The sequence below is a fragment of the Triticum urartu genome, chromosome 2A (genome assembly GCF_056163025.1).
Source record: "Triticum urartu cultivar PI428250 chromosome 2A, HENAU_Tu73, whole genome shotgun sequence".
Taxonomy (NCBI): Eukaryota; Viridiplantae; Streptophyta; class Magnoliopsida; order Poales; family Poaceae; genus Triticum; species Triticum urartu.
The window spans coordinates 46033750-46045377 of NC_141874.1; the positions used below are offsets into that span (position 1 = coordinate 46033750).

At 46.4% G+C, this 11628-nt stretch overlaps 1 protein-coding gene and 1 pseudogene across 1 annotated transcript; both read right to left on the reverse strand.

The window, feature by feature from the left end:
• Positions 1-2374: 2374 nt before the first annotated feature.
• On the reverse strand, positions 2375-2959 carry LOC125540848 (uncharacterized; annotated as a pseudogene).
• A 1503-nt stretch (positions 2960-4462) lies between these two features.
• Positions 4463-5473, reverse strand: LOC125535412 (germin-like protein 8-14). Its single transcript, XM_048698467.2, has one exon. It carries the CDS (start codon positions 5423-5425, stop codon positions 4784-4786), a length of 642 nt encoding a protein of 213 aa, XP_048554424.1. The 5' UTR covers positions 5426-5473; the 3' UTR covers positions 4463-4783.
• Positions 5474-11628: the final 6155 nt, after the last annotated feature.

Consider the following 11628-nt stretch of genomic DNA (forward strand, 5'->3'; position numbering starts at 1 on the left):
GCCCGGGTCGGCGTCTGCGCCGTCCGGCGCGGACCACGGGCCCGCTTCCAAGTGCTTCTACGCGCCGGCCACCCACGCCGGGTCCTTCAAGTGCCGCTTCCAACGCACCAACTCCCAGGGCCACGGCCAGGGAAGCCGCCCTTCTTCGCCCCCTTCACCGGCCGCGGCCAACGTGGTGCCGCGGCACCCGGCCTCGCCGTCCTCGTCCTCCGGCACTGTCGCGATCCAGTGACGCAGCCCAAGCATCGGCCTCGAGAATCAAGAACGCTCGACAGCAGAGAGGGAAGAGAAGATCATATACATGTCATAAGAAAGGGAGTTTATTTACTGCTCCCTCGATGTATTGTTTCTTTTGTTTGGAGATTGATTACCATTCGATTTTTCTGAAAATCAATTATTTGTTTTCTAATTAAGGTGATTGAGTGATTTAAGGTAAGGTTAATTAATTTAGATTGGATCTTTAGAGATTGTTCGTGATTGATTTTCTAATTAATGTGCCAGTATGGAAAGTTCTGATATGTTCAGATTTCTTTCGTTGTGTGAGAAGGTGACGTGAAACTAAACCGATGAAGTGGAGAGAGAGGACGAAAAAAAATCTACAAAAAAAACCAGCAAAGGTTGGAGGAGGTACCAAAAAAATATATGAGAGATGGAACGAAAAAAATACATGAAAATGAGACTACCAACTGCTTCATTAGAAATAGAGATAGACAAATAAGTAACCCGGTGTCCATTGGGTTGGTGTGTCTTCTACGGTGCATTGTGGGCGCATCTTTGTCACGCTTTATGCGAGATTAAAGAATCAATCACCCTACATGTGCCGGCCCATCACAGAAGGAGCGTTGGCTCCCTATCGCAGTTTTTTTCTTCTGTTGTATTACTTTTATGTATCTTTATTTATGAAATGGAACCATGTTTTCTTAAATTTATAAAAATGTTCGCCGCCCATTTTAAAAATGTTCATGTTGCGTAAAATAATGTTGATGGCATTCAAAACTGTTTATGATATTTTTAAATTGTTCACGACTTTAAGAAAAATATTCGTGATATTTTTAAAAAGTTTACACAAGGTAAAAATATGTCCACGTAATTCTAAAAAATATTTTATGCCAATAAAAAAGTTTCATATATTTTGAAGAAATATGCACTTGTTTAAAAAAAATATTTGTGACATTTCTAAAAAAGCACAATGTAAGAAAATGTTTATGTTGTTTGAAAAATGGTTCGTGCCACTAAATAAAATGCCCAATGTGTATTTGAATTTTGCTAACATCTATTCATAAAAATGTTCAACACATTTATTCGAAGAAATGTACATCATGTATTAAAAAATGTGCAATGTGTATCAAAAGAATATTCCACGTGTATACCAAAAATATATATCAAACAATTATGGAACGAAGGGAGTGCAATGTGTACTGAAGAAAATGACATGTAAAAGAAAAAGGAAAAAGGGGGGAAATCAAAGCAAAACCAAAGAAAACAGTTAATAAAAAGCCCAGTAAAAATCAAAGAAAACCGATAGAAAAAAAAATGTAAACCAAAGAAAACTGTGAACCAGATATTTGTTAACCTTAGGGGCAACCCTGTCGGGTCTCATCTAGGTGAAGGTGATGTTAGCGCCAACCAGTTAGCGTTCATCAAAAGACACAATCTTCATGAAAACTTCCTTCTGGCCAAGCAAGTTGCAAGGACGCTGATTTGCATGAAAAAGAAATGTGTACACCTCAAACTCGATATTTCGTGCGTGATGGACTCCCTTCCTTTCCGAAGTTCTTAGCCACAAGAATTTTAGCACCATATGGCTTCGTTGGGTTGGCCTTCTACTCTCCACGGCGAGCACCAAGTTGGTAGTGAATGGAGTTCCAAAAAGAGGATCATGTACTCGCAGGGTCGGAGATAGGACTCATGCACGCCGGCCTAGTCATGATGACGGAATTCTTCATACCTAGTGTGTATTGTACATTATTGTAGCTACAGTTCTCAAATTCGGACCGAGGGTTGATGTTGGTCTGGCTCTGCCACAGTGTACACGAGGGGCCTAAGAGCATCTCCAACAGCCGCCCAACGCGCCGCGCGCTAAAAAGTGCTTTGCAGCGCATCGATCGTCTGGAAAAACGTGGCGGGTAGCGCTGGCTTCAGCAGCCACGCTAAAATTTAGCGCGTGCGTAGCTCCAGCAGCCACGCTAAAATGCAGCGCGCTATCGCACGAACATTGCGTATATATTTTTTAATAAAAACGATATATAATAAAATTCATAGGTAAAAACGATACATAGATATTTTACATAGCTCTATAGTATAGATAGATAAAACTATGGTGCAACGACATAAAAAACGACTAGATAGTGCAACTAGATAGTGCAACTATAACCTACTCCCAGTCGTCCTCATCATTATCATCATCTTCATCCTTGCTGGTCTGGTTCGAGATATCGAGCCACATGTCCTCCCAACGAGGATCATTATCCATGAAGATCGACTGCCCACCTGCTTCAACGATATCGCACTGCGATAACGCCAGTGCCTTCCGCCGACGCCTGTCCAACCGATCCACGTAGCGCTTTGCCGTCCTCTCCGCCCAGTAGGCTTGCTCGTTGGGGACGTCCTCCGGGTGGCGCCGGCGCCACTCTGCCATGCCTCGTTCATCCTCCTTAGCGATGAGGAGGCGGCGCTGCCGCAGAGTGTGCTCCGCACGGTCCTGGTCCGTGATAAGACGAGGCGGAGTGGCGACGTCATGCGCCTGCTGGCGCGTGTGGACGTCCTGGAAGTTCATCTGCGCGCGCGGCCTGTCTAGGCGCCACGCCGCCGCGTCGTACGCGCGGGCGGTCTCGTGCGCAGTCTCGAAGGTGCCGAGGCCGAGTCAGACGTCGCCGGACCGGATCTCGGCGTAGTACCAGCCGTTGGGGCGCCGGCGAACGCCGCGGTAGCCCGACGCTCCTCGGCGGCGCGGCGGCATGGTGGCGCGTCGGTGGCGCGGCGCTGGAGCGGCGAGGAAGCAAAGGGAGCTACGAGAAAGCGGGAGAGAGCGCGCATGGCAGTATGGATAGCCGCGTAGAGAGCGTAGCAATTTTTATAGGCGCGCCGCGGGCGCGCCAAATGTAGTGCGCGAGCTGCCACCTTTTCTCTCACGCGCGCTAAAAAACCAGTTTACTGCGTACGCGCGTCTTTTGACACGGCGGTTGGAGATGCTCTAAGGCAGGGTGACTCAATTTCACCCATGCCACTCTATGGACACATCCCCCTGCCAATACCTAGGCCTTCAATTAGCTTTCCACCAGCTTACAAAGTGGAGTGGCAGCTCCGACTTGGCAATGTGGGCCAAATTAGAAGGGCTGGTGGATTAGTCCTTGTTATTTTCGTTCTACTAGCATGTCCAACTCACCACCTGCTTACCCCGCAAAAAAAAACTCTCCACCTGCTTATTACCGAGGCATCAAAATGGGTTACAACAATTGGAGAAGTTGATCAGAGTTTTCCTGGTCTGGAACGGAAGAGATTCAAGGAGGGAAATAGCTCGTTACCCAAAGGAATGTTCGCAAACCTAGACGAGAACTGTCTTGGGAGTTTAGGACTGACATTCATGGTATTACACTCTGTGCTAGATGGGAATGGATGTTGTGGCGAGGATTGCCTTTGATGTGCGGTACGTAACATATACTGCAAGCTCGGTATACAAGGTCATGTGCCAAGCAGCCAAGGTGTTGTACATTTCAGTGGAGCTAGTTAATTGCAAATGGAAGATAGCTCCATTAAACAGCAAAATCTTCATCTAGATTGGCCTATGGTACATAATTTAGACCCTGGAGCGTCGTGTGAGACTGTTATTCAACATAATTGATGCCTCCTGCTTATGCTTGTACGAGAAGGGCATTGCAAACTACATCCGCATTCAACGTGTGTATGGGCAACAAACGCGGTGGCATGCATTGCCTCACCACAATGTTCCTATCTGCCAGCACTCCAACGGCGACTGAGAGCGAAAATCTACAACGTTGGTGACGAGTAATGCTACATTCATGGATCATTACGGAGGTTTTACAGGGTCATTATGACTTGGCAGATGATGATTGGGTCAAGGGGGAGGGAGAGGCCCCGCCCACCTGAAAATGAAAATGAAAAGGTCTTTGATTCTCTTGTTAAGTTTTTTTTTTTTTTGAAACATCACCGGGAGGCAGAAAAACTGCCCACCTGAATTGTTAAGTTGATCACTTGTAGCCTTTGGAAGCAACAAAATGTGCGAGCATTCGCTGGTACACATCTGCATGTCAATGGAAGCACCCTGCTGGCTCAAATAATGGATGAGTTCAAGCTTTGGAAGAAAGCTGGGGCAAAGGAGATTGACCTTGTAGAGAGTAGTTAGTGCAGAGTTATATGGTGTTGAGTAAACCCTCCCTTGCTTCATTCAATAAAGATAAGGTACGCCAATGCATTACTCTAAAAATATAAGAAGAAACTGACAGAAATAAAGTATACAAGCTCTCTTACTTAGTACACGGTAAAACATTATAGTACATTTTGAAGGAAGAAAAAAATCTCAATGAAACACTATACAATAACTTAGGACAAGACAATTTTGACAAAAACTAGAAAATGTTGCACGAATCTCCAATTGGCGATATATAGATGATGGATGCATGCACACTATTATATATAACATGCATGCATGGTAGCGGTAGAAAACCATTTCTCGCGGTGTTATCCTCTAGGCACGTAATCCGACATGGTGTGACACGACGAGAAACGACGACCTTGCATAGAGAGCTGCTTGCTTGATTAATGATTAGCCGGTGCCGCCGAGCACGGACTTGAGCTTCTTGACCTGCGCGTCGTCGAGGAAGGTGACGGTCTCGACGACGGCGGACGGGAGGTTGTTGGCGAAGAGCGCGTAGTCGGTGATCTGCAGGCCGGGGTTGGGGCCGCTGAAGGCAACGAGGGCGACGGCCGGGGAGCTGCCGCCGTTGTACTGATAGTGGAGCAGGCCCTGGGGGAACACCATGATGTCGCCCTTGTAGAGCGTCTTGGTGTAGACGGTGTTGGAGGAGGAGCTGATGAAGCCGGCGAGGATGGTGCCCTCGGTAACGAAGAGCAGCTCAGAGGCGGCCGGGTGGGTGTGGAGCGGCACGACGCCTCCGACGGCGATGTCGAGCCTGGCGGCGGAGATGCCCAGCCCGTTGACGCCGGGGAACTGGCCCACGAAGGCCGGCGTGACGGCCGCCTTGATGAGGTTGTTGGTGTTGCCCGCGGTGGCGAGGCCGTGGTAGTAGAAGTCGCCCGGGCCGACGCCCTTTTTGCACGGATACCCCGCCGGCGTGTCGGGGCAGGCCAGGTCGGCCACGCAGAAGTCCTGGGTCAGGGCCAGGGCGGAGAAGGGCAGGACGAGGAAGTAGACGAGCACTGCAGCGAGCAACATTGCGTTGGCCATTCTGGGCTAGCGTGCTCTGCTGAATGTTGGGTACGTACTTTGTGTGCTCATTTGGTGTTTATATAGGCCATAAGGTGATAAGGTAGGAAGGAGGCGCATAGACGGTAGAGGCGTACAGCTGGTACGTAGTACTTCCTTCGCTCCAAAATGCTTTAAGTTCTAAATTTATCTCGAGTCAAACATCTTTCAGTTTCACAAATTTATAGAAACACTATATCTTTTTTTTACAAAAAAACTTTCAATATATTCATCTTCGTTCATGACAGTACAACGAACATAAAAAATAATAATAATTACATCCAGGTTCGTGGAGCACCTAACGACGACTACAAATAGTGGAGCGAGCCGAAGGTGCACCGTCATCATCGCCCCTCCCTTGCTGTAGTCGGGCAAACTTTGTTGTAGTATACAGTCGGGAAGTCTTCGTGCTAAAATCCTTTGGGACCAGCGCACCAGAGCAGCAACCATCGCCGATGAAGAAAGTCGTAAATTGGAAGGATCAAACTTATAAACGCCCAAACGAAGACAAACGAAGAACGGATACAAACAGATCCACCGAAGACTGGCACCTATCAAATCCCACGAGATCCGACAGAGACACACCTTCGCATGCACTCCGACGACTCTAGATGCACCATCGGGACGGTGATAGAACGTGGGAGACATCATTCCTACCAAGGGACATCCCCGCCGCCACACAACCTCAACCATGCCGCTGAACCTAACAAGAACCAGAATGGGCCCCTCCCACCGGCGGGGGTACAAGGTCCTCCGCACCTCCATAGCCCAAAGGCCATCGGAGATGAGGCGAACCGGCGGCGGCGCCAACGGGAGGAGGAGGAGGAGGAGTAAAGGTTGAGATTTTTTTTCTCGTGGAGGAGGAAAGAGAGAACGCAATAGAAACATTATATCTATATCTGCAACATGAATAATATATATTATTTTATGATGAATCTAATGAAACCGATTTGATGCTGTACATGTCGGATATATTGTTGTATACACTCAACTTAGCTTGGACAAACCGAGAACTTCAAGTATCTCTTGAAAATAAAGGGAGTTCACAAGTAGAACAATGTAACGTGAGTGATATTTGACGAGGCGCGTGCTTCTGTGCCCGTGCACGTATGGCAAGCCGGCGGGATACCCGTGCATGCATGGCACTGTCAGGATTTTTGGGGAGAAGGACGTAGGGCGGCCAGTGGACAAACGTTTATAGCTGTGCATGGTCCCAAAATAGGACCGCTTTGATGAAGGAAAGCTCTTGCAATGCTGCATTATTAGGGAATGGCAGGACATGGTGAGCTGCTTTTGCACTGAGATGGATATTTTGTTTTGAGACCAAATCAGATGTTTATATGAACTCGTTGTCTCAATTATCACGTAAGGTACGTAGCTTAGTGTGAGAGGGTTGAAATTGAATGCATGCATACGTAAAAGCCAGAACTTGGTACGGTAACTTCGTTAGTCATCTCTGGCTTAGCAAATTTGTGGAGACAAAAACTGCAGCCTTCTTTTGTTGCTTTGCTAAACAAAGATATCAGTGGTCTGGTGCGTAATTAATCATGTGAAATTTTAACAGCTGGTCTAAGACCTGCACGCTTCTAGATTCATGGACAGGATATTATGTGATGCTATATATACTTTTGGGACCAGCAGCAGCAGGCAAGCACAACTTGCAAAATTGCTTTGTTTTCTTGCTTGGCTGTCCAGACGTACACTTTGTTCCGTTATGTTATACAGACAAAACCTGCTTTATAATCTTGACAATTATGTCTCTTATGGCGCTGCTGGAATGAGAGAAACAGTAGGGATCATGGTGGCCAACCAGAGTCTGTGGATGAGATGAGATAACATACCTGATCCAGATGCATGCAAACGAATGGGAGGGTTTTTAGGGGAAATCTGCTGTCAACCGGAGACCTGATGTTGGATGGACACTGCACCCAGCTGCAGAATATGTTCAGATAAGTTCTCATGGGGCCTTTGCCACTGGTTCAGGTAATGGCGGGTGGGAGTGTACCGCATATTGGTAATGCTTTGCATACCAACGCAGTGGCACTAATCAACGTCATTAGTCTATCTGGAGAGTTTGGTTGGGGCATGTCATGTCTTAAACCGGCACTGATTCAGGCGGTGACTTCTTCCGACTTTGACCTCTCACCGATGGGGAACCTGTTTGGTGAAGCAAAACTCCTTAGACTTAAAAGTGAGAATTTTGTGAGGTGTAGTCCAAGGGCATGTAACAAGGCAGCATAATACTTGCCTCTTTAGGACTAGACCGCATAAAGGCGGGTGTTTCAGGATCAGAAGAGCGAGAGGTTCTGGAGACCCGTTCTTCCACTTGCCGGTGCATGCCGGCGTTCAGGATGAAGTAGGCTACAATGGCGGCACAAATTGCGAGACGAGACAAAAATCCTAACTCAATTTTATTTATATTCGGCGGTGGCCAATAGGTCATATATACAAGGCAACCAAACGGTCTCGTGGTGCGATCGTGATCTAAATGGACTAGGTTTACCGAAATATGTGCCTAGAGAGATGCTGACATGACAGCTTATAGGTGGGCTCAGACATGGGTGACGTGCCTGCTTACATGTGGGTCCATACGCCGGTGACAGCATGCATTACCGTCACAGTTTGTAGACGCCATCAATTTGTTTTGTATTGCAATTTGCAACCAAAATTGAATAAAAGATAGAACACAAATGTGACAATTATCACATGAACTGTATGAGACATTACAATAATGAACCATGGGCCAGTTTCATGATGATTAAACAACGCACCAGTATGATGGTGATATTTTTTCCGAGGTTGATGTTATAATATCCCATAGCACATGACACAGTTTCATGACGATCAAACAATGCACCAGTATGACCAAATCCTAGTTTGTAGAGTTTGCACGGATGGATTTGATTTCGACCGTAAGTTTCTGGTGTGCTCAAAAGAGGTTCCAAATAAAATCTAATTCTTTTCTATGGATTTGGTCACCAGTTATGTCACATATTCTCCATTTTCTCATGTCCTAGGGGTATGAGATATGTGTATGTTTGAAGTGGTCGGCGAAGAATGGAAGGGGAGAGTGAGGACCGTGATCCACAAGCTCGCTGATGAAAAGTTGATGCTACAGAATCACTGATGGACAAGGACAAGCAGGATAGCTTGTATGAAAGAAGAGAGGAAGGCAGTGAAAGTCAATTTCAGGCAGGCAATTAAGAGCAAGGTAGAAGGGATTTAGTTCTACAGTTAATGATAGGTGGATGTGTAGTTATGTATGCTCTCATGCAATTGTTCATCATGTGATTCATGTGAAATGTTATGATCACTTTCATGAATATTTGGAAACACTTTCATAAATACATTGGATAGCTTTCAAAAATAATTGAGAGCACTTACAGAAATATATGATAACAAATTTAGAAATATGTGCGATCAGTTAAACAATAGTTTCAATTAATACAATATTACAACAGCGACATCAACAAGCCAAGCAATGTGCTAATAACACAACTTTTAATCAGGATAACTATCATAGTTATCTGGATTTAATTCCTCGTCATCAATTCGTTCATCGTCACTGTTATCGATGTATTCAAGACACGCTGGTTCTTTAACAACTGAGCTTTCCCCTTCTTCTTCTTCTTCCCCTTCTTCTTGTACAACATTTTGGAAAGCATCATCTTCATTGTGCTCATCCTAATCATCAGGAGCAATATGATGTGATGAAGAAACATCAGCTTCCTAGTAATCTTCCATGGATAGCCATACGTTGTGTCCTCCAAGTACATACATGTGTTAGCTTGGGATGCCACTATGGACGGGGCTTCCTTGTACCAAAAGGCTGGCGTATTTGCGCTTAGAAAGAATCCATCTGACATCATCTTCATGTTTCTCTTGCTAGCAAGGTCAAACCAATCACATCAAAACAAAATTACTGATTTATGCTGATATCCCATCTCAAGAAATTCCGTCAAAATCCCGCATAATTCAACTTCTTTATCATCAACACATACCTTCATCATGACGCTGGAATTTTGAGTCCCTCGATTCTTTTCAAGATCCACGATACGAAACCTAGCACCATTGACATTGCAGGAAGACCACGCATTTACAAGAGTGTTTGGCCCTCATGATAGTTCTCTCAAAGCTCGTGATACATTTTTAAATTTCTCACATGATCGTCAAACCATCCTCTGAACTCATTGTGCTTCTCATCGATGTTTCTCTCACTTCTTTTCTTTAATTTTTCCTTGTGAACCCTATAAAAAACTTATTATGAACCTAGTTAAAATAGTTGTTATATCGTAGTACAAGTTAATAAGGTGATTGAAACTTACTCCATATGCCTTGTGCTTTTGGAAAAATTTCAAGTATATACCAATGCATTTTTGGCAAGTCCACTTTGAAACATTGTTTACGGCTCGCCCAACGCCGCATGCACTATCTAAAAAAATACCTAACCCACCTCTGCGAGCTTTATGATTTTTATCCTTCTTATCCTTGTTTATTTGTGTTCAATTAAATCATGTGTATATATCATCGTTGAAAAATCTAGAGCAAAATGTCAAGCACTCATCATCGATATAGGCCCGGGCAAATGAACCTTCAAGCCTTGCTTTGTTACACACAATTGAATTGAGGTACCCAAGTCTTCTCTCAACTGGAAACATCCAACTATATTGAACAGGGCCCCTTAGAAGTGCTTTCCCTGGATGAACAACTAGGTGAAGCATTATATCGAGTAGGTGGGAAGATCTTCTCAAGCTTGCAAAGAATTTTTGGGAATTTCATGTTCCAATTGTTTCAGGACTTCTTAATGTCTTGGCACACAAGTCCTTCAAAAATCTTCCTAGTTGAGTGATACTCGTATACATCTATTAAACAAATCCGGCTCGTCAAACGCCCGCGGACACACCTGGGCGCGTCCGCGAGCAGTGATCAGCCAACCCTCGAATTTTCTTCTCTGCATCCGAATACCTCATACTTAAACCCTTAAAACTATACAAACCATGCAAAGTAAACATCTACATAATACGTGGGTCAACTAAACCTACACTACACTATTTGTTGTCGTCGGAAATGTCCACTATCTCCGTTTCGGGCTCCGGGTACATGGGCGGCAGACGCAACTCCGGTTCCGCGGCGGCCTCCGCCTCCATCTCCGCTTCCACCTCGTCGAAAAGTGTGTCGATGTCCGCATGTTCTTGCCAGTTGGACTGCACGTATGCCTCATTTTGGAGAGAGTTCAGGATGGCGGTCAGCTCTGCCATCTACGCCGCTTGGGCGACCTCGAACTCTACCATAGTGTCCTCCATGGTGAAGCCCGCAATGGGCGCCGGCTCCTCCATTTCCTCCTCCTCCTCCGGATCTACCCCATCCATGGGCTCCGGTTTCTGCTTCCCCTCCTCTTCCTCCTCTTCCTCCTCCTCCTCCTCCGACTCCTCCTCCTCCTCCTCCTCCTCCTCCGACTCCGACTCCTCTGACTCCAGCGATTCCGGAGACAGGCCGGCTGCGATCCGAGCGGTGCACCTCACCCGGATCTCCTCCTAAATCTTGAACTGGCGCTCCGGCGTTAGCATAGCGTATGTGATCTTCTTATGTCGGGCCATGGGGGAGGCGGATGGCGAGGGAAGAGGGATACGAAGACAGAGAGATATGGATGGGCTCGGGCTAGTGGCACGAAGATGGAGAACGAGGATGTGGCTAGGGCTGGGGGACGCCGCTCGGCTCAAATAGCTAGACTTCCGCCTCGGGCGGCGAGCCGGTGCAGCGCCACGTGACATTCACACCCCCACCGGAGGAGATGCCCATCAGACCGTCGGGTTTTCGGGTGATTTTGTGTGGGACCCGGCCGTCAGTCTGACATGGCAAACGCACCAGGGCCTCCGCATATCCGCCCCAGATTTGGGCTGGATAAGAGGGATGTCAGTCAGCCCGGGCATTTGAGGCCGGTTTGAGACGTCGTTTGGGTCTGGTTTTGTTTTGTCCGGTCAATGACCTGGCGGCCCGCCCTAACATTTACGATCGGTTTGAGACGCCCGGCTGTAGATGCTCTAAGATAATTTGCACAAGTATGTGGTAATCATGAGTCTTTAGACCGTGTAATTTGCCAGTTTTGACATCCACATATGTTGCCAGGTTTGCACCGTGACCATCTAGAAATTTGACGTTAGCCAGAAACTTGCACAGCCTTATCT